General features: G+C 42.1%; 1 protein-coding gene across 3 annotated transcripts in view; it reads left to right on the forward strand.

Moving 5' to 3' along the window:
• The window catches only part of ADCY2 (adenylate cyclase 2), a 441,592-nt gene that overhangs the window by 361,394 nt on the left and 55,945 nt on the right, over positions 1-24,253 (forward strand). For all 3 annotated transcript variants that reach the window (XM_059063263.2, XM_059063264.2, XM_067030781.1), the window contains 2 exons: positions 11,789-11,926; positions 17,725-17,844. In XM_059063263.2, coding sequence (XP_058919246.1) covers positions 11,789-11,926; positions 17,725-17,844 — 258 coding nt within the window. The remainder of the gene's footprint in view (positions 1-11,788; positions 11,927-17,724; positions 17,845-24,253) is intronic.

Here is a 24,253-nt window from a genome sequence, read left to right on the forward strand (position 1 = left end):
AAATCCTGTTCTAATGAAAGCAGATTCTACCACTGTGTCTAAGTAGCCATCCTTCTCTTTTTCCGTTCCAAGGAATCCAGTCTTGGGGGTGGCGGGAATATAGTGTATATTTAGGGTTTCATACTGACATTTCTTTCCACTATCTTAAGTTGCTGTAGGAAAGAAACAGAGAGCCAGAGGAGGGAGAAAAAATCTCCTGAGCAACTTTGCTGCCCTGGTGGGGATGCTTTGCTCTTATATAACGTCTCCCCTCGCAGCCTTGGTATAACCTGATCTCACTGTTGAACCTTTCGTGGCTTTTGGTCGCTCCTGTACCTGCCAGTGGTGCCTCAGGGTGTTCAAGATCCAACGTTCCTGGCTCCTGGTTCCCCCCACTCTCTGAGGGCTTCCCAAGACTCTGACACCCACACACCAGATGCTAGGAAGTTCTTAACTCTGTGTTGTCTCAAAGAGAAAAGTTCAAGGCTGCAGATGAACTAGTGTTTAACCTCCTCCTCACAGGAAGCCTGTACTTTGCCAAAGTGGTCAGGAAGACCAAACTTGAAGACATCTGGTCTTTCTAAACTTGAATCAGTAGGATCTGTGAATGCGTCTGCCCCCAGAGGCCAGCTGTGATGCTTGCTCCAGATGTAATCCTGGTAAAATTCAAAGAGGAATTCTTCTCATTCCAATAAGAGGTTCTTTTCACTCTTTAAAACATCCTGTAAGGATTTTTTTTTTTTTAACCTTTCAACATCAAAGATAGTCATGCAGAAGGCTTTAAGTGTTCTTTCTATTCTACCCTCCAAATTCGGTCAAAAACTACGTATATCACCTTGGAGACTTTGGTTAAGTCTTTTCCAAGCCACAGTTTCCTCACATGCAAATTGGACATCAACCACCCTCACAGCTCCTCGGGATGATTGGAGATATTAAATGTTAAGGACCTAGCAGGATACCAACAGATTTTCAACAAACAGCAGCTACCATTATTTTCCATCACTGCATATTTTAGAGTGCCTATTCTTAGAGCACTTTAGACAAACCCGTTTTTAGGCAACAAACAACAGCATTAACTTTTTAAAAATTAATATATGAGTTCTCAAAGTGTTCTGAACAAAGATCAAAATGATAAATGCTTGCTTCTGTCTCTTTTTTAAAAAAAAGTTTACAGTTCTTACATGTGACATTTAATGTAATACTTGTGTCACTTTACAAACAACAAATTTAAATTGAAGAAGGAAAAAAAACCCAGGTATATCACAAGTATTCCACAGTGGTCAGAGAGAAGTATGAGGTTTTATTGTGATTTGCACTTATTTATGGATTAAATACTGAGTTTATGAAAGAATGCTGAATATCCCAGACTCATCTTCTATTAACTGATGTTCACTTTCTGAAAACTTAAATGCCAAAGGCAGTATTAATGCTAATATCGGTATTAAATTCTCCATATGAAGAAAGAAATTAAAATACATCCATGAAGGAGGCTGAGAAGAGGTAGGACTGACAGATATTTTTCCTCCAAGACCCTTACCTTTATTACCCTCTGTTACACAAAAAGTGCAACACAGTAGATACAATTGATAGGTCATTGTTCAGCTGGGTGTGATAAAAAGGTAGAGAAACATCAAAGTGGGCAGAAAATAAGAATGATAAGGAAATGCAATTTTTTTCCCATTGATTAAAAAGATATGTATTAAGTGACACATTCAGAGAAAAATGCCAGGGAATCTGTTTGTTATAATCATGATTGCTGTGGGAAGCCCGGCCCCTCCTCTCCCTCCGGTCACCCTAGCCCACACCTTCCCGAGGATCTCTCAGGAGTGCTGGCCCTCGCCTCCCCCCCATTGCCCACTTCTTGGTTCTTGCCCATGAGGGTGGGCTCTGCACCTGCTCGCCTTCCTAGAAACTTTCTCCGGAGCATCACCAGCCCTTGTGATGGGTCCTTCTTTACGCACCATGGGACTCAGGATCTGCACCATGTAATTTAACACTCGATTGTATAACATCTCTCTGACCCCCACTTAAATTTTTGGTGAGTGTGACTGCTGTTTCTCCTCGTACATAGTAGGTTCCTTAAGGCCAGGGTTGTTTCCTACACTTGCTTTCTATCTCCCAGGGAATCCAGCAGAATGCTAACCTCATAAATGAGTTTGTAATGAGCATATGCTAAGTAAGCGCTACTGGACTTCTATGATTTCCATGAGGTTCTTTTCCCTTTCTCCACTCATCGGGCTCCATGTAGCACCTCCCTTGTCTCACCAACCCTCCCCCATTCATCCTCAGGCAGAGTTATGTGCCCTGAGAGTCTCCAGATGCCCTGGCGTGGGGATGGGCTCCGTGTGTAAACGAATGTACAAAGGACCGAATGGTGGTCCATGGCCCTCATCTCACTGCACTGAAATTCTTTCTCACTCACCATGATTCCTTGACTCTGACGTGCTTCGGGCTGACTTCTCCTTTGGAAATAATCTCCCAACCTTCATAAACTAATTCTGAAGAGCCCTCCTTTTCCACCACTGGCTTCCCTAGTGCCTGCTGTTTGGGCTTCCTATTTTCTATTCTGATTTGTATTCTTTCAGGTGAAAAACATCATCAGTGACTTCACCTCAGCCCTGTTTTTTTTTTCATTGAGTATTTCAGGCACTTGAAACACAAGATAAATATTTAATGTCGGTTCCCTTAAAGGCAACGTCCTGGCACCACTGCTCAGAGAACATCCCACACCCACCCTCGCCCAGACTTGACTTCCCCCAAGCTCGCAGCTCTGAATTCAACTCACAGTCACCGCATCCCTGCTCCCAGTCTGGCAAGCTCCTGGCTTGCCTGCATCCTGGACCATCATCCCGTGTTCTCACGTGTCAGACCTCCTGCACCGCCTGTGCCTCGGTCCCCTTATGAGGTGCTTAGCTTTCTACAACAGACACTGGTTAGCATTTCACAATTGTAAACTTGAGAGCTGAAAGGGACCCAAGAGGTAACCTTGGTCAGCCCCGCATTTTGTGGATGAGGAACCCAGGACTCGAGATGCCATTCACTTTGATGAGTTCCCATTTATGCATACTTAAAAGAAAAGTTTCCCTCCCTCCATGAAAAATAGTGCAGGAGTTGTAAGCAGATCTCTTGAGGTTGGAGACGGAGGCTTTGGATCAGGATCAGCAATGTGATCCCTCCAAGATCTGCAAAGGTTTCCTGTCCTTGGATGAGAACCTTCAGAACCAACGTGAACTGCTTATGACGGGTAAGATCCCGTGAATAGTTCTGCATCTGACCTCATTGCAGGTTAGAAATAATAAACGTTATATTATATTAAAATTACTCTGCTAAGCATGTTATATAGGCTGGCTCATTTAACCACACAAGAGTCCTTGGAGGCAATGCTTATTCTCAATTAATGAAACAAGCAGAAGCTCACAGAGGCTACATAATTTGCCCTGTGGTGTATAGCAAGTAGGTTTTGGAGCCATTGAAAACAGGCCTTAGAACCCTTATAATTATTTGGAGGCAGGTTCCAGAGGGTGCTAGGCTGTGTGTGGGGAGCCACTGGCAGACAGGTGCTCAGAACTAGGCAGGGGTGACCATGTTCATGGTCATGGGCCATCCTGGCGCTGAGGTTGTCTCTGGTGACTGCTAAGCATCAGTTGGTCAGAAACACATAAGTCGGTCAAGATAACCTCACACAGAACCTAATTCATCGTCCAGTTTTCCAATACATGCAGCTGTTGACCCAGTTTACATAAAACTGGATTCTGGACAAGGTATAACTCCATCTTAAGAGTCATTCAGTAAAATGGAAGAAAAATGTTAATTTATAAGTGGATTTAAACTCCAAAATATTCTAGTAGGAAAGCATCCTTAATCATAATACTTTGCAAAAATGTTTTTACATATGTGAGAGCCCTCTAAAGTGCATTCAATGTATATCATTTTATTTGATAATCCAAAGAATCCATTTTATCTAAGTAGAAACTAAGATGTAGAATAACAGATTGTATTTTCATGACACTCAGTAATAAAAAATAATAATAGCTGTCATCATCATAGTAGTAATAATAATAAGTGCATACTTACTGCCAAATTTAACTTTCTAAACTACCTGAAGTAGACTTACATCTCTGGAAGAAATACAAGAGATATAACTATAAATAACACACACACCAAAAAAAAAAAAAAAACCTCCTTGATGAAATGTATTTTAGAAGGAGTATGCCAGATTCAGCAAATGAAAATGTTAGAAAATGTCAGGAGAATTTTTTTCTCTCAATGTGGTTTTCTTGTGCTTTGTATAGCAGAGATAATATGATATCAGCCCACCAACGTTGTTCCAGGCAGAGATGAAAGCACAAACATACAGATTGTCCTGGGGAAGGAAAGTAGGTCACACACCAGCTGATAAAAAAGCTTTCTACCCACAGGAGTGTTTTTTCCTTGAAGTCTATTTTCTCTAATGTCAATATAATCAGCTTTCTCATGGTTAGTATTTTCCCAGTGTCCCTTTTCCCATCTTCTTATTCAGCTTTTCCTTGCCGTATAGGTGTGTCTCTTGTAAACAACATCTAAATGTATGTTACATTCTCTTATCCAAGAGTCTCTTTCTTTTACCCGACAAGTGTAATACATTTATGTGTATTATAATTACTGCTAGTCTTATTTTGCTTTTTTTATCCATCAAGTATGTTCTTCGCTTCTGCTTATTTTTCCTCCTCTCCTGCCTTCTCTTGGATGAATGGAGTTTATTCTTCTTTATTCCCTCTAGTGACTTGGCACTTGCTTTATCCAAGTCTTTTCTTTGAGCAATTAACATAAAATATGTAACATGCACATGATTAACAGGGTCCATTATTATCTCCATCTTCTTGTGAAGAATACAAGGACCATGCTCTAAATCTCTAAATCTGATCATCCTTTTCCATCATCCATGCTAGTGCTGTTTAGATTTTTAAAATTTAAACTATTTTTATTGTTCATTGTTATCACTATTCTTGTTTAACAATCTCTTTGTTCACCGTTCTTCTGAATGCCATTCCTTCCTCCAGATGCAGTGTCCATATTTCCATAGGATTATTCCTTTTGCAATCCCTTCCATGAGAGCCTGTGCATAATATACCCAGTCAGCTTTTATATTAAAAAATAGCCTTTTTTCCTCACTGACTAATAATTTAGTCAATAATTTTTCTAACATTTTGAAGACATGAGTCCATATTTTCCTGGATTTTAATGTATTGAGGAGAAATCTAATTGTTCTTTCTTGGTAGATGTCTTTTCTCTGATTCTTCTTGTAGGATTTGTTCTTTGTCTGTCTTGGTCAACTGACTCCTTGTGTTAAGGAGTAGGTCAACTTTCATTTTTCCTGGTTGAGACTCAGTGCGTTGTCTCAGCCACAGAGTTCGTATTGTGCCTCAGGTCCACAAAGTTGTCCTCCCATATTTCCTTGTATTTTGCCTCTTTCCCTGTCTTTCTGTTCTATTTTTCTCAGTCTTTCATTCCAAGTATGTTGAACCTTTTTATTGTACCTTCTGTGCCTCAATATCACACTTTTTATCTCTTTATATTTCTGTGCTGTTTTACAGGTTGTTTCCTTAGAGCTATCTTACCCTCTTCAGCATAACTATTGAGTGTTTAATCTCAATATCTACATGTTTGTCTCTAGAGAGTCTATGGAGCTCATTTTTAAAATATGCCTGTTGCTTTCTCTTAAGTGATTATTCATTATGAACTCTAATCCATCTTTTATTAATTTAATCTTATTTTACAGACTAGTTCAGATTGATATAATAATTGCAGATCTTGTGATACTAATTCTACTATCTGTTATTTCTGTTTATTCTTCCTTGTAAGGTCTTCTTATGTAGTTCATAATTTTTGTTTATTGTGAGATCATTCAGTAGGGGCTGCCCCCTTCCCAACTGGGACGTGCCCTGCACCCTGCGATGTGAAGTATTTTTCATAAGCAGTGTTGTTCTTGCTGCAGCTGGAGCCCCAAGGACTTTCTCTGGTTTTTGGTCTGATTGATAACCACTCACCTTGGAATTCTCATTATGAAGCAGATAATGTGATTTCAAAATCAACACCCATATTTAGAGTTTGAATTATCATTGGAAGTTTATTGGTACTTCCTTGATCTAGTGTATGGAGTTCTAGACTTCTCCACATGGAGAGAATAGCCTTCTGAGGCTTCAGGGGTCTTGGTCCCAGCTGCCCACTTTTGCAGACCCAAGGCAACATCTTTTCCCTGTGGGCATTAAAAGCCCATCCCTAGGTAATGTCCAGTTTCAGGACACTCCTAAGCCAATCCCACAGCCTCAGCCCCCCTAGCGGTGATCTCCTTCTTTGTTCCCACCCCATGGGAATTTCTCTTTGGGTCCATCGTTAAGACAGGGAGCTTACTGAGCGAGCATCTATTACACATTCTGACTGTTTGCCAAACACCATGCTGCCTCTGGGAATACAAAGATGGGTTATGGGAGTTCCCTGGAGGTCCAGTGGTGAGGACTTGGCACTTTCACTGCCATGGGCCCAGGTTCAATCCCTGGTCGGGGAACTAAGTTCCTGCAAACTGCACAGCATGGCCAAAAGAAGAAAAAAGAAAACAAAGATGGGCACGAGGAGGCCAGTGTCCCCCACCCAGGTCTCCACATGGCCAGAGACAAGTGTGTCGGCAAAGATGACACAATGTGGGCGGTGCTACGAGGACCACACAGTGGATGAATGACAGAGGAATATGGCTCGGCCAAGGCGTACCAAAGAAACAGGCTGATCTGGTAAAATATGACTGGTTGAAATAAAAGTCTGTGGGAAATCCAAGGACAATTAAATAATTAAAGTAGACACATCAGTCTCTGTGACATGAAATGTTTTAAGTAATTATTGCTGCAGCTTGTTGCTGCCATTCAAAAAGATAGTCCCTGCCCAATTAAAATGCCAAAGTAGGAAAGGCAAAGTGTTCCTTCAGACAACTACACAAAAGTGCATGTTTCTATGATAAACTTCACCATAGCTTTCAGGCAAGATTTTAGGATGAGTTCTAATAATAAAAATTTGTTACTCAGCCACTGTGATATATTTATAACTTTCTGAAATGTTTCTCATTGTATTAAACTTCACCTACATAAGGATCTACTTCTTTTTGGGTACATCGTTTTATTTTAAAAAGGAACACTAATGAGACTGCAAACAATCTGCTTTAATAATTATAACATTAAATTATGAGGAATTTTAGAAAGAGAGACTACCAGTCGTTTCCAATGCAAACGTTTCAAAAAGAAGAAAAGGAAGGGAGGAAGGAAGAAATGGAAAATATTTTTGGTGGAGATAGTTTTTTCTTTTTTTAAAATCTAAAACACAGATTAAGCGCATTTTATTTCTACATGGCGAATCTCTGCATCTTCTGGATGAAGAACATTAGCATTCATCCACACCCTTTCTAGCAACCCACACTACTCGCTGCTCACTAACTCCACCATAGGTTTTTGTTTTTCTTTTTTTTCTAGCTGCGTTCAGTCTTCTTTGCAGTGTGTGGGCTTCTCATCGCAGTGGCTTCTCTTTGTTGTGGAGCACGGGCTCTAGGCCCTCAGGCTTCAGTAGTTGTGGCATGTGGGCTCAGTAGTCGCGGCTCGCGGGCTCTAGAGCACAGGCTCAGTAGTTGTGACTCACGGGCTTAGGTGCTCCACAGCATGTGGGATCTTCCCAGACCAGGGATGGACCCCATGTCCCCTGCATTAGCAGGCGGATTATTAACCACTGCGCCATCAGGGAAGTCCCCACCATAAGGTTTTCGTATAAATTTATATGCTTTCTCCTTTTGCATCTCCCACTACAGTTAGTACCAACTCCATATTTATCAGTGGATGCATGTGGCGTTACCAGCCAAGAGCATTTCTAGAAGGACTTCTAGCATTTCTTACTTACAGTGAGCTCGCTGTAAGTAAGAAGAGGCAATCGTAGGATACAGCGAGCCTCACTGATGGTCACGGCAGGGGGGAAACAGATTTGGCTGAAACGATGCCAGTGATCAAAGCAAAGATCAGATAGAATGACTTCCCCGAGTACAGAGCAGGCAGGCTCTCATTTTCATATGCACAGCATCTCCTGAATAAACACCACAATATTCTTTGAGATGTTATCATTTATAATGTCGCATTAGGATGGTGTAAATTTTGATAAACTTTACTTTTCTATCAGGGACTCTGTTTGAATACTTAACCCAAAACAGAATAGACTGAACTAAATTATCATTTTAAGATCCAAGTTGTAATTTTTATTCAGAGCTACAAATGGAATCAATGTTCCCATTTTTCTTTAATCGGATTCCTTCTATCTTACGTTCTTAGTCTTTTTTCTCCTTTCCTCCCATCGTTGGTTTCTTCTCTTCCCCCTAAGGTCTGTATCTTCCTCCTCTTCTTCCTGCACTGTCTTTGTAGTTCAGGGCGCTCATCTCCATCATCATCTTCTAATTCCTCATCCTTGCCACCAGCAGTGTTACCAGCTTTCATATTTCAGAACAGTTGTGTTTACTTTGCCTCTACTTGGTGACAGGATGCAGAGATCGGGAAGGCTGCCTGTCTCCATGACCTGGAGATCAATGAGTATTTGGCTTGATAGGTTTAAAAACAATTTCATGGGGGTGGCGGGGGACGGACTTGGAGTCACATAGGAAGACTAAACAGAGAAGGAATTGAACCTACCGCATCCTGAATCCGGTGTCCTGAGCCCAACGGACACCAACCCCACGTGTCCTTAGTGAGCAGCTCCGAGAAGAGTGTTCTTCGCAGGGCTGAGTGGGAACGTGACAGATTTCCAGGACGTTCTGCCACATATACAGTAGGCACACAGAGGCAGTAGTTTCTAGGGCCACCAGTTTGTAATTTTGCCCAGCGTGTCACGGGAGCAGAAAAAACTCACGTGTGTCTGCCCACGTCTGCTTCAGCAAATGACTAGTCTGTAAGCAGAATATAACATATTCCTATTAGATGGCATATTTGGCAATATTATCACCATGCATTATCCTAAAAATTCAAACAGTAATTTTTTTTAATTTCATAATTTCAATAGTATGTCTGTGTAATAACCAGAATATATTTTACCTAATTGACTGTGACATGGAATCTGTAATGTAATATTTAGATTTAAATATTCTCCTAAAATAGCAGTTTTGTGTTTTCTGCTCTTAAAATGTTTATCATATCTAGTGAGAATTTCTGTATTCAGACACAAAAGCATCCATTTTAATAATTTTCTTTTAAATAAAAACACTAATCCTAGTCACTTAGGATGCAAATACATAAATATTGCCTTAATTTGCCAGAATCCAGCCAAATGTCATCATCTCCTACTGGAATATGAGCTGGATGATTGTGATAGTCTATTTGAATCTCTGCTCTTTATTATAGCTTCTCCTCCAAATGCAGATCTGACTGTGGTCTGTGGTATTAATATTATTCCAAGTAGTATGCATTGAACAACAGTGATACACTTTCAGGTGGGTGTCCTCCAGCCTTGTGACCCTGAAAGATACTGCATGTTCACAGCATTAAAGGGCATCTCATTGGAAAACAGACTTAACGCCACCACCCACCCCCGTCCACACCCTACTTTGGGGAAGAAGCTTAAGGCATAAATCTGGCTCCCCGTGAGTTGCTGGTGGGAAGATGCTCTGCAGAGCCCAGCTGCCAGCCAGTGATTTAGCTCCTGGCAGCCCCCGGAATCCAGGGCAGCGCTGCCCTGTTCTCCCAGACAGGCTGTAGGAGAAACCAGAGAAAGACCCAGGAGTGAGCCCTAAACGCTGTCCTGGGATTCTACATCAGTGGGGCATGTATGCTGTAGACAAACGTTCTGCATCTCTTTATATCAGGAGCTGAAAGGGAAAAAAAAAAAAAGACTATAGTGGAATGGAAGGGAAAAAATGGTTTTTGCTCATCTAGATGTAGAGCAAATAAATTTTTAGTCACTAAAATGTTTCTGAGAAATATTATGTTTTCTTGACAAATATAAGAAGAGTTAACACATATGTCCTGTTCTGGGCACCTTACGTAGCTCATTTAAACCTCGAGGCAGGCACTATTATTCTCATTTTAGACATGAAGAAACCGAGGCCAGAGAGGGTAATTAACTTGCGGAAAGTTTAACAGCTACAGGGACTTGGTGCCGAGCCACAGGGCCGGTTACCTTTCTCACTACCTCTCATCCAGTATCACACAGTCTCATTTAATTGTTGTGTCAACAGTTAACAAATTGCAGTGCTTACGTCAATACTTTAAAGAATAAAGCAGAAAGAAAATGTGAAAGAGGTTGAGAAATAGAAGCGCTGTTTATTAGTGCTATTAAGGAAGAGTCTCTATTTGAATTGTATTGATGTCGCAACAGTTTTATCATTATATTAACTTACTAGTGCAAGTCAAAAGTGTATAAGTGTATATTTATTCCTCCTGAATTTTTTCGACATTATACCTTTTTTTAATGGTTCCGGGACACGTGGCCTCAGATCCGCAGTCCCTTTTGCGTGAAGTTAAAATTTAGATCCCTAGGGAACTCTTAAGAACGCCTGTCAGATGAGATAACATACGTAAATACCCACTCCGGTGGGTGCCGGGATACCTGGCACTGGCCAGGCTTGCGTTGCCCACAGGTTAGGATTCGCCCTCCTCTGCTCTCTCACCACTGGGACGAAGGTGAACATCACAATATGCTGCTTCCCCAGGGAGGTGGCTGCTTTCAAGGCCTCAGCGAGCTTAGCCCATCACTGAGTTCCCACAGAGCAGAGTCTGGCCCACGGAAGATGGTGAGGGAAAGCTGGCTGTCATTCTATAAAGACCTCAGTTCCTTCCACACGAAAAGAGCTTCTTAGAAACTACAGTGCTGCTCAGTGCAGCCTTATCCACTGTAGCCAGCGCCGGTGTCCAACAAGAGATGAACGGATAAACGAAATGTGGCTTATTCATAGAAGGTTATTCAGCCTTAGAAAAAGAAGGAAGTCCTGTCACAGGCTACAGCGTGGATGAACCCAGAGGACATCATGCCAGCTGAAGTAAGCCAGGCACAGAGAGACAAATGCTGCATGATTCCACTTACACTGTACTTAGACTGGTCAGAGGCTTAGAGACGGTAAGTAGCAGAGCGGTTGCCAGGGGAAAGGGGAGTTGTTTCGTGGGTGCGGAGTCTCAGTTGTGCAAGATAACAGCTCTAGAGATCTGTAACACAGCAACGTGGATGCAGTAACTCTACTGAACTGTGCACTTAAAAATAGTTTAGAGGGTCCATTTTACGTTTTTTAACACAATCAAAGATAAAAATTTTTATAATAGAAAGTAGAGCTTCTCCACGTGGAGGAAGCCCTCGCAGGATGGGATGAGGTCAAGCCATCACCACAAGCCTCAGCTGAGAACGCTGGGTGTTGTCGTCACAGGTACAGGCACCAAACTATTTTATGGTCCGGTTGTCTTCGTAGGATTAGCTGCGTGTTGATCGCTTTCGAGGTAAATCACCTGAATTTATGAAAGCTGCCTCCTCACAGCTGTAATCTGAGACCCAACACATCCCCGAGTGGTTTAATCACCTGGCGTATTTTTCCTTCACCAGAAGAATTTTTAAACATAATTTCAGGTCTCTTTTAAAGGACATACAAGCACGTCCTAATTTGTCATAGAAACGTAATTAATTTGTTCCTAGTTTGTAGCAATGATGCCAACATAGTCTGCTTCTTCAATCTGTGAAGAATATCGATGCATCTTGTGGTTTTAAACATCCTTGAGAAACTTGAGAAAATACATAAAATAGCAACGCATTTCTTTTCCTTTCCCTCTCCTCCCAGCAATGCAGCAAAAAAGCGTCCGCCCCGCTCCTGTGGCTTTTGAAGTCGTCGGGCATCATCGCCAACCGCCCCTGGCCTCGGATGTCCCTGACGGTCATCGCCACGGCCATCATATTAACCATGGCCGTGTTCAACATGGTGAGTCAGGGCCCCACCGGGCGGCGCCTGTCTCATGGGGCCTGGAAACCTTTCCCACGGCTCCTTCAGTGACACCCATTGCTGCCTGTTAAATTCAGCCCTCAACTGCCGCAGCAACGGCTTCGCTAAGGGAAAGGGATGCAGCCTGGGGAAACCACCGCGAGGGGGGGAGGCTCCTTCCAGAGGTTTCCGACCTCCTAGCTCGTCTTGGCTCCGGCTACAGAAATGCCACCAGGGCTTCCCTGGTGGTGCAGTGGTTGAGAGTCCGCCTGCCGATGCAGGGGACGCGGGTTCGTGCCCCGGTCCGGGAGGATCCCACGTGCCGCGGGGCGGCTGGGCCCATGAGCCTTGGCCGCTGAGCCTGCGCGTCCGGAGCCTGTGCTCCGCAACGGGAGAGGCCACAACAGTGAGAGGACCACGTACAAAAGGAAATGCCAGCAAATGTCAGCAGGGTGATCGGCCGGGGGTAACAGAACCAGCAAATTAAGGAGAGTGCAGTGGGAAAGGTGTCCTGCTCTGGGGTTTAAAGGGCCTGATTTCAAACATCGGCTCCCACCTTACCAGCTGTTCGATTTTGGAGAATTACAAACTTCCACAGGGTCCACTTCAGTTCTCATGAGGAAGCTGAGAACTTCTTTCAGTTCTCAGTGAGAACTCACACTTCTCTGCCAAGGTGGATTTTTAAGGTATGAACGGATGCTCAGAGCACACTTAGGACGGCTTGAGGTATTTGGTAAATATTGAACCAGCGGTTGCTCTTACTGTATCAATATTAGTATTGGTATAGCCTTAAAAATAGACACTTAGGTAATCAGTCCACACTGAGACACAACCTTATTATCATTCTGACATCATCACCATCAACCATAAGGCGTTAATTTCCTTCATATGTTGGGTGCTTTACTAGTGTTGGAACTGCAGGGTCCTGAGTATACCCCTTGCCTTCCGGAAACACAAAACCAGGTTGTGGAGAAGAGGCGCGTGTGTTATGTAATAAAGACAGAGTTTTCATAAGTGAGACTCGTGAGCATTCATTCAGCAAAAAATATATATGTTTATTGAGCACAAATATGCAGCTGGTACATCACTAGATCCTCAGGACCCAAAGACAGTTTGCCTCCCAGGAGTTCCCGGCGGAGTTTAGGAGACGGACAGCTGGGTAACCTTATGAAAGCGTCCGAGAGCCAACGTGGAAGCGTGTAGGGGGCAAGGACAGGGGAGCCAGGCTGCGGGACAGGATTCTAAAGGAGGGGAGAGGGAGATCCACCAGACGGTGGATGAAAGGTGAGAAGGAGGGAAGGCATTTGGCATCTAGGACAAAGAAGAGAGAGAAATTTGCACCAAGGAGCAGCAAGAAAACAAGACTGAGGGGGTAGGTAAGGGCCTTGAATATTTGCTTGGGATTTGTCCTCGGTGTTGTACTATGGGTCGTACAGTTCAAAGAAACATCACAAAACAGTATGAAATGCAACGTTAGGTAGACAAAGGGAATCACTTTCCCGAGATCTTGAGCTTTCTTGTCATTTCTTATTCATCACAGAAGGGGAAGGACTGGTCCCTCGGGGTGCCATCTTTGAGCGCATCTGGTGATTTACAGAGAAACGCTCTCCAGCTATTCGGATCCCCGGCCTCTTGCATTTTGACTGCATAAGGCAGACACAGGGTCCTGTGTCCCCAGCCACACTGCGCGGTGCTGTGACGTCCCTTGGGTCGCACACATCACCAGGGGGTGCCAATGCAGTACTGAGACCTGGGCTGGTAGAATTGAGCATCTTTGGGGTGCCAGGCAAGGGAAGTAGGCTCCGGGTCCCTCACGCACATTCTGGAAAGATGGCTCCTCCTGCTGGAGATGCAGGCACAGCCTTTACCTGCATGCGGTCAAATGCTCCTAGAGGTGTTTCTGTGCCTTTTTTCCCAGCCCCACTTCAAACCGCCATCCAGGAGAGGATTCTGTTTAATGTAGCACCTGTATAGCTTTTAAACTTATCTTGGTACTTCTTCTAAGAATACAGTTCCTAGACTAACTGAGCCCTATCCCCACGTTGTAGGTTTGCTCTTTCGTAGCAGTGATTAACCCATGAAGCTAATCCAGGTGCTGGTCTCACATTCCAGGGAAGAGCAGCTCTTTTGTGTGGGAGTTAGGCATCGGGCTACCTTCATGAGCAGGCTCTGCTGAAGTCACGGGGAGGATAATTCTCTGTCAGGAAACTTCATCTTTTTACAGTCACAGCACATTCAGATCCTCTTCTGTAGCTCCTGTGATTTTGAAGCATTCTTTTAGAGATGAGGCAAAAATGCTTTCTTCCTTTTTTGTTGTTTTTTCTTTTTCTGTTTTCATTGTTTGTTATTTTTCCTTTGGGGAAAATATATATAACGTAAAGTTTATCGTTTTAACCATTTTTAAGTGTACAATTCAGGGGCATTCAGTACCTTTGCAGTATTATGCAAACCATCACCACTATCTATTTCCAGAACTTGTTCATCATCTCAGACTCTGTACCCATGAACAATAACTCCCCACTTCCCTGGCCTCTGGTAACCTCTACTCTGCTTTCTGTTACGATAAACTTACCTATTCTAGAATACCTCGTATACGTGAGATTACATGATATTTGTCCTTTTGTGTCTGGTTTATTTCACTTCCAATAATGTTTTTAAGGTTCTCATTTTCGCTTTGATGCCCAGTCCCTCCACAGCGGGGGAACCTCGCAGTTTGCCCTGGATTTTTCGAGCCAGTGGCAAACAGCCCTTATTAACGACTTTTCTATCCTCACCACCATCACTCTCTTCGCCTCGGAGAGGAGAGAGGCCTTAGGGATGATGTGAGGGCTGAAGCCACCCGCGAGCTCCGAATCTGCCGCTGACCGTGTGGATGGACCCTTCCACACTGAGCCTCCACGTGGATTTTTAGGCCCTAGTGTTTATCACGAGGCTGAATTTTCACAGCCCTTACAAGAGCTGGGGTCAACAGGGATGGTGTTCCTTTAACTGTCGTTACACACTAATGTAAATGACGAAATGTCCAGGTCAGGTTTATTTAAAATGAATTGTGAGATTTTACCAGGACATTTAAAATACCTGGTGTTCACCAAACACCCCAATACAAAGTGGAAAAAAACAACCAGTTATCCAGACTTTTTTTTTTTTTTCAAATATAGGGTTTCGGGTAGCAAATTGTAAAAAGCCTGTGTGTTTTGTTCCATTTTAGTTTCCAGCTGACTGTTTAGAACCGTGTCTGAGAAGCTCGAATCCTCTGCCTTTTTTTTTCTGACACTTTGACAACGTCGTCACGTGATGCCTCACACCGTTTTGCAACTTTTCCGAGAAACTTCCCAGAGAATATTATAAATAGCCCGGCTTTGTGAGACACATAGACAAGGAGTTAGCCGTGGTTAGCTAGTAGTTAATTGGTAATCTAATTCTAATTAGTTAGTTCCTTCTATTTCCAACCAAATGACAAGCAATGATGTTATCAGGCTATTAACACGGTATTAAATCCCATGTTCACAATTTAATAGTATTTGAAAAACATAATTCTGAGATGTTTCACGTTGCCTGGGAAATGTAAAATTTGGAAGTAGGGCTAAAAATAGGCACTTAGTTAGGATATCTTGTCCAGCATGAGGGTATCATTTTCCCAATTACGACAAAGGTTGTAGAATATTAAAATAGATCGAGAGGAGTTCCCCCAAATAATTATGATACTAGAAATTCATTCTGTGCAGAAGATTGTGGCACTTTAATCCGGAAGGGAGAGGGATGTGGATTGATAACCTTCGAGCTTGGACTGGCTATAATTAGGAGTTTGTTATTTTAAAGTGACTAAGGGAACAGAAGAGGAAAATTCATTCCAAACTACAGTGTGATGCCACATAGACAGAATGAAGAGGTTCTTGATTTTAGGGGTAGTTAATTACACACTAGAAAAAAGTAGCAGAAGGGGGTTAATGGAGCATTCCTGATGTATTGCTTAAAGTTCTCCACTGTTTTTCAAGTTCAGACCATCTTATTATTGCAGCGCGTCCTTGCAAGACAAAACTTTCACAGGATATATTTCTCCTCATTGTACAGCAAGAATCTAGTTTCTTCTTTATATGCTGATATAATCAAGAAGGTTTTTTTAAAATTATTTTAAGATCTCAGGTGCCTGAGACGAGTAACCTATCAAGTTAAACAGTCTCCTTCTATTTGCCGTATCTCGATTCTTTAATATTTAAGTCAATTGTATGCTGGATCTGTCAAATCTAAATTTTTAACATTTTGGAACCTTATGTTTGCCAAGCAAGTACTTCATTTCTTTTCCTGATATATTTTTTTCCAGATAATTAGCACATTTATATTTCAGCCAGGGGTTGTGACATTTTTGATAAATTCTTTAGGAGTAAATAAAGAAATCTACTACATTTATTTGACTTTTAAATCAGCATTTTGCAGCATTTTATCAAATGATATAATGGGCAAAAACACTGTACATAGTATCATTCTTGGAATCTCAGAGGAAATGATCTCAAGAATATACTATTTAGTATATTTAACTCTATCTATATATTTATTTAAATACCTTCTTATTTACCTAAGTAAATTACTGTAGGTATTTGACAAGAACTCTACCATCAAAGGAAACAAACAAAAGAAAGGAAGGAAACAAAAGCAGCCATTGAAACTCTACAGGGAAGTTTTGCTTCTTAGACCCGGAATATGGATGGTTAGCCCTGTGCCTAAGATCTAGCCTAGTTTCATGGATGAGATGAATCTCTTTCATAAGGGAACCTGGCCTGAGTGATTCTCTAGTTTACCTTCACTGAACACTTCTCTGACCCTCAGCCGTGGTATGGAAAGTAACTGATCCTTGGTTACCTAAACAGTTTGTGTTGCAGCTCGTCTAGGAAAGAGACAGAAAGAGAGAGAAACAGAGACAGAGACAGAGAAGGAGAGCGCGAGAGAGAGAGAGAGAGAGAGAGAGAGCGAGAGAGAGAGAGAGAGCGAGAGAGAGAGAGAGAGAGAGAGAGAGCGAGAGAGAGAGGGAGGAAGAGAGAGAGAGATGGGGAGAGAGAAACAGAGATTGAATTTTTCCTTCCTTGAAACTGGCTGACACTTTCCTTTTCCGTGCTGGTATTGGTGACTATGACATAAGAGCTAATCATTTTTATTTTCTCAGGATTACTTCTTTTCTTTTTAAATCAGGACCCCCTTTCCAACAGTCCTAAGAGCATCCTTCCTTTCCAAATTCAACCCCTCGTAATCCTGAGACGCCAAGCTCTCACAAATAATAGTGACAACTGTTGATGCCAGTTACTGCATTTTTCCCATAAAATTATTTTCTTAATATAAAAAAAAAAAAAACTCATATAACTGCATTGACTCATTTAACGTTTGAGCCATGATGGTGAAGATCCTGCAAAAACACATTGTGAAGACTCCCATCTCCTGCTGCAGAATTGAAAACGTGAGGGTGGGGATGTCACGTCGTAATTCTAACCAAACCCTCTGCCCTGTCCTTGGTTCATTTCAAAACTTATATTTAACAAGGTGCTTCTGTCGTCTTTGACATCAACTCGGGAGTTCTGGAATTCACTGTGAAGTGCAGAGCACAACAAGAGTTATTTACTTATTCGATAGAAATTCTGAAAGCCTCAAAGAGAAGATGAAGGGATTAGCACTGGAAGTAGAGATGCCGAGTTGCCCACACGATCCTGCTCACGGAGGCGACAAAACACGTCATTAATAAACTTAGCACCCACCTGCTAACTCTTTACTCTCCTTTGCACTAATTCATTGTAAAAACACTTTCTTTGCAGTTTTTCCTGAGCGAGTCAGAGGAGAGGATTCTTCCAACTGCCAATGCGTCAAACACAAGTCTTCCTGCCTTATATAGTCAGGTGGCAATTCTGCGTGCACAAAATTTGTTTTTCCTGCCGGTAAGAACATCTCCCTTGTTATTATTGCTCTTGTTGTTTTCCTGTATGCTGTTACGTATTGAGTGACGTGGCCTGCACCTCATCTGTTGTAGACTTGACTTTTCTTCTTTGGATTCCATATCTGAGTATGTCCTGGCCGGGCAAAAATTCCCAGCCTTCAGCAGAAAGCCCCAGCCAACGGGCACCGATTAGACCACACGTGCAAATTTTCAATGGCATTTTGAGGCTCTCACGGATGACTCGTGCATTTATTCTCTTAATGCTACATTTTAATTTATTTTTTAATCGAAGTATAGCTGATTTACAATGTTGTGTTAATTTCTGCTTTATAGCAAAGTGATTCAGTTATACATATATATATTCTTTTTCATATTCTTTTCCATTATGGTTTATCACAGGATATTGAATATAGTTCCCTGCGCTATGCCATAGGACCTTGTTGTTTATCCCTTCTGTATATACTAGTTTGCATCTGCTGACCCCAAACTCCCACTCCATCCCTCCCCCGACCTTGGCAACCACAAGTCTGTTCTCTATGTCTGTGAGTCTGTTTCTTTTTCATAGATAAGTTCATTTGTGTCGTATTTTAGATTCCACGTATAAGTGATATCATATGATATTTGTCTTTCTCTGTCTGACTTACTTCACTTAGTATGATAATCTCTGGTTGCATCCATGTTGCTGCAAATGGCATTATTTCATTCTTCTTTACGGCTGAGTAATATTCCATTGTGTATATGTACCACATCTTCTTTATCCAATCATCTGTCGATGGACATTTAGGTTGCTTCCATGTCTTGGCTATTGAGAATAGTGCTGTGATAGGGGCACATGTATCTTTTTGAATTATAATTTTCTCTGGGTATATGCCCAGGATTGCTGGATCATATAGTAACTCTATTTTTAGTTTTCTGAGGAGCCTCCATTCTGTTTTCCATAGTGGCTGCACCAATTTATCTTAATGCTACATTTTATCGAATGTATCCCAGCATGTAGCATTCGATTGTATGTCACTGAATTGTTGCTTACAGATTTTGCTAATTGTTCCGGTGAATTAGCATTAGCTTCCTGACTCTGTGATGACAGGGACCACAGCTCATATTTCTCCCTCTCCTTTGGCTGCAAAGGCCGTCCAGTAATTGTATCTTCAAATACTCCTTACTAACTGGCCCTTACTAAGGGCCTAGATTGAAATTTCAAAACTTACTAACACCTCAGTCATTTAAGTGAAAGGAGTTAAATCAATTATTTACTGCTTAATAACGTCTTTCTTCCATGAATTGTTTGTGCAAAAAAAACATGATTTTGATACTCTCCTTCCCATCTTCTGAATAATCGTCTAAAGGCAGCATAGATTCTTCCCATTTCATTTGTCTCACATATTTCAGGCACTGAAATTGGTCATTTAATATGTATATTTTAAAATTTTTCTACCAATTTTTTAAAACTCCATTAGCTCTGGTGATAAAGGAAACTTCCTTTCTTTCTCCCTTTGATATTAGGCTTTGATTCTTTTTTCCGTCTCATCATTTCAGTTTCCTGGGATGCTCACAGCTCTGTGTACAGAGAGTAGGGGCATCTGGTGTTCCTTTAAGCCATGACAGCTAACCGGAGTCCATAGCAATGTCCCCACAGACTCAGGAAGAGAGGATGGCATAAGCTTCGTCCCATATCCACAGGGTCCTGGCCTTCATGTTAGGCATTATTGTGAACCCCAGGGAGGACTGGACACCATCTTTTCTATTTCCGTTATGTGAAAAGTGAGGGATGGGACTCATGATGAGCGTTTATTGGCTGTGACCTCACTGTGGGCAGTTTGGAACCCCGTTCTTTAGAGAATGATTCAAACTACCCGTGTGGTCTGGCTCTTCCTCCTTGGATGGATGGTTAGCACACACGTGGTCCATCGGCCCCTGGAGGGAGGACGAGCCTCCAAGCCATCCCCATGCTGCATTCATAAGGCACTTTAACAAGTTACAGTAAACATGCATTTTCATAGGAAAGAAAAGTATAGCCGGCAAATCATCTTTTTAAGAAAATCTCTCCAGCCAATATTTTTGGGTTGAACAACTCACCGTCCTTGGCCCCCCTAACAGCAATAAGGTCATCATCCTGAATTTCATTTAAGTAAGTCTGAGCGTGATATCTTATTTTCAGAAGAAGCAAATCATTAGCAACCCGAAATGGCAAAAAAGAACATTTCCTCAACCTTCAATGATTCTGAAAAAGCACGCAGTAGACTTTTCAAAATCTAGGTCAGACTGAGGCACTAGGCTACTACTGTTCCAATAATAAGTCCTCAGAAAGAGGATTATGATGGCCTTTGGCAAGGAAGCCCCTCCTGCTCGCGTACTGTCTGTACAGAAACGACATTACTAACTCATGAGTTTAGGGGTCCCAGAGGAGCCCGGAGACATCCTGGCTTCCCTCTTAATAGATTGGAAGGAACGTTGGGAAAGCTGTTTGTGGATGTGCACGATGTCTGCAGTATTACTCTCCAACCCCATCGTATATGACGCCTGAGGTTGACAGTGGATGCGAAGGAGCATCCACAGGCACTGATGCAGGAGGTAAAAAGTGATACAGCAATTCCTAATGGCCATTTATAACAGTCATCACAAAGCATAGAAGCAGACATAGTTTGCACCCTGCAATACTGACTTTAATGGCCATTTATAATAGTCATCAAAAAGCATAGAAACAGACATAATTTGCACCCTGCAATACTGACTTTAATGGCCATTTATAATAGTCATCAAAAAGCATAGAAACAGACATAATTTGCACCCTGCAATACTGACTTTAATGGCCATTTATAACGGTCATCAAAAAGCATAGAAACAGACATAATTTGCACCCTGCAATACTGACTTTAATGGCCATTTATAACGGTCATCAAAAAGCATAGAAACAGACATAGTTTGTACCCTGCAATACTAACTTTAATGGCCATTTATAATAGTCATCAAAAAGCATAGAAACACATAGTTTGCACCCTGCAATACTAACTTTAGAAAGTAATTTTAAAGGTGCGGAGATTTAGCTACCAGGGTGTTCGTCGAAAGGTTTATGTAACAATAACAACAAAGAAAGGAAAAGAAAGAAAAAACAAAAGAAAGCAAACAGCCTAAAAGTTAGAATAAATTTAACTGTTTAAACAAATTTTGTTATGAACATACAATAAGATTATATCCAGCCGCTACAAAAGATGTTGTAGAAAACTATTTAATGACATAGAAATATATACTTATAAGCTATTAAGTGAGAAGTATCATTTAAAAACATTCCAAACAATCCATTCCCAATTTTCTAAAATAATAATACCAATAGCAAGTAGCACACACACCAAAAATAAAAGCTGGAAAGATATAAAAAACAATTAATTAATCATGGCTCTAGTTGGATGTTGAGGATTATAGAAGATGCTCACTTTTTATATGTGTCCTTTGTATATTTCCTAATTTTCAACATCAGGTGTAGCAGAAGAAAAAGTCATTTAAAAATGTCCAACAGAATCAACCAGAAAGAATCTTTGCCATGTAGGCAGTTCACACTATATCAGGCATTTATATCATTTCATCCACAAAACTACCCTGTGAGTTAGATACTGGAATTCTTGTTTTCCAGGTGAGGAAACTGAAACCAAAAGATACTTAAGTAGATTGCCAAAGATGACAGTGGCTGCTCCCTTGGTGTCAAAATGCAAGTTGATTTCATCGATTAATATATGAAAAGTATTAATAACTATATGAACCAATTTTAACTTAGTTACCTAATATTAAGTAGTAGCAATATATGATATTTAAATAATATTAACGAATAATACTTAATAAAAATATTAACTAATATTTATATTAACTATTAAAACTATATAAAAATAAGGCTCTTAGTAATAGTGTCCTAACAGAACTCAGCTCAGGAGCCTACAGCCAGAGCTCTTGACATCCAGTGACCTCCCTGCAGGGCTACCTTATGTAATAGATGCAGCTGATCTTCAGAGCTCCCAGCCTGGCCTTCCTCCGTTATCCTTCCTTATTAACACACTCCCTCCGTCACTACCTTCAGGGTCCCAACCTACCTTTAATTAATTCCCACATCACCTTGCACATGGCCTCCAAGCCTCCTAGAAAGGCTTCTTGAATAGAAAATGGACTAAAAGGCTACTTCCCATAACTTATGTATTTTAGTAACGCTAACCCTAACCCTAACCCTAACCCTGAAATGTGAAAACTTTTTAAAAGCCTAAGAATAAATTCTAAAATGTGAAATCATAGACATATTTTATAGGTTTTGGCATATATTTCAAACTAGGGGTGTTTCTAAGAAAACTCTTAGAATCCTGCCACCCCCAGTCCCCTGAAATGCACATGCACACATTGACACACACACACACACACACACACACACTCTCACACAGACACTCACGCGCGCACACACACACACACACACACACTCTCCTGTAAAGGGCTCATTATTCTGCTTCTTATTCACTTAGGCTGAACTGTTGATAACATTCATTCTAATAATGATTTTCAGCAGAATTTTAGCAGAAGAATCCTTTTGAAAATCAAATTTTAGGGAGGGGTGGAGGTACAGATTGGGAGTTTGGTACTGACATGTTCACACTGCTATATTTAAAATGGATAACCAACAGGGACCTGTTGTAGAGCACAGGGAACGCTGCTCAATATTGTATAATAACCTAAATGGGAAAAGAATTTGAAAAAGAATAGATACATGTATATGTATAACTGAATCACTCTGCTCTACACCTGAAACTAACACAACATTGTTAATCAACTATACTCCAATATAAAATAATTTTTTTAAAAAAAAGAAGAAAAATAAAATAAAAAGTCTTACAAAGAGCTCCAGTTTAGAACAATAATAGCAGAATTTATACGGCTTCCCATGGGCCAGGCACTGTTCTGTGCACTTTACTTGTATTATCTTCTTTAATCTTCACAAGAATTCGTCAAGGTGGGCTTTATCGTCCTCCTTACCTTGGGTCACCTGTGCAGGGGACAGGCATGCCTTTATTTGTACCAGCGAGCTGCTTTGTGAGTTGAAGGGCGAGACGCTGAGTGGGAACCTTGCCCGCTGTGCGTAACCGAGGCGATTTCGTGGCTTTTACGGAGCAGTTGTGTAAGAAGACAGTGACTGCTGACTAAAGAGCAGGTGAAAACCCAGGGATTCTCAGACTCTTGGTGGGGATGGATACTTGTGAAAAATCTAGTAGTGGATGAGCCCCAGAATGAACTAAAGAAAGAAGACATACAAAGTGCAGGCCCGTGTTTTATTCGGTTCACCAGAACGAAGGCTGCCCTGTCAGGTTTCTGTGCGCATGCGCACAGGAATGCAGAGCCCACCCAGACGTGTTGCGGGGCTCCCTGGGCTGCTTTCAGAAGCCGTCCCAGCAGCGATGCCCACTGAATCACTGAGCCTCACACCTGCCCTCTGAGGGCACTACTTCGTCATTAAGTATTTAAGTAATTACGTAATTAATTTAAGTCATTAAGGTAATAATGCAAAATCCCCTAGACATGAGGGCTGGTTTCAGAGCACAGGCTCTCTCTCCCTCACCCTCCGCTTTAGGGAGACTGAGTCGGTGGTGCCTATCCACTCTCTCCCAGACCTCTCTTGATTCTGTCCTTCCTCTCCGCCAGCCAGATGGTCCCATCAGGACACATTTCCTCTCCACTTTTCCTCTCCCTATTCTCTGTTGTGGGGTCATCAGTGGTCAGAATAGTAGAGAACTGACCTCAGGGAATTGTGGCCAAAGAAGTTGCACTTACAAACTCCCAGCATTCCCTAAGCCGCCACCACCCATCATGCTCCTTGCCTAGAGATGCTTTACTTCTCGAGGACCCACGGGCGTTAATGGCTGGTCTTCCTTCTGAAGCTGAGAAGCCAGGTGGCAGTCCTCCCTGGTGAGGATGCGTGGGTGCCTCTCACAGGGAAGGAGGTGCCTGCTAGGGCCGCCGCAGCTCATCTTGCGACTTTCCTTTCTCCCCCAAGAACAGGACTGATGCACTAATATTAGTAGCCCTCCCCATGGCTGACTGTAGATGACCTTAGCTGGGGAAATAAAAGGAAGAGCTAGGATGACAAAAATAAGCAGTTTATACATGGCTTATCCCATATAATGTAACTAAAATGGAGTAGCTTACACCCTGAGCTTTTTTTTTTTTTTTTTTTTTTCCCGGTACGCGGGTCTCTCACTGTCGTGGCCTCTCCCGTTGCGGAGCACAGGCTCCGGACGCACAGGCCCAGCGGCCACGGCTCACGGGCCCAGCCGCTCCGCGGCACGTGGGATCCTCCCGGACCGGGGCACGAACCCGTGTCCCCTGCATCGGCAGGCGGACTCTCAACCACTGCGCCACCAGGGAATCCCACTTCTTCTTCTTTC

This window comes from Kogia breviceps, chromosome 4 (assembly GCF_026419965.1).
Source record: "Kogia breviceps isolate mKogBre1 chromosome 4, mKogBre1 haplotype 1, whole genome shotgun sequence".
NCBI lineage: Eukaryota > Metazoa > Chordata > Mammalia > Artiodactyla > Physeteridae > Kogia > Kogia breviceps.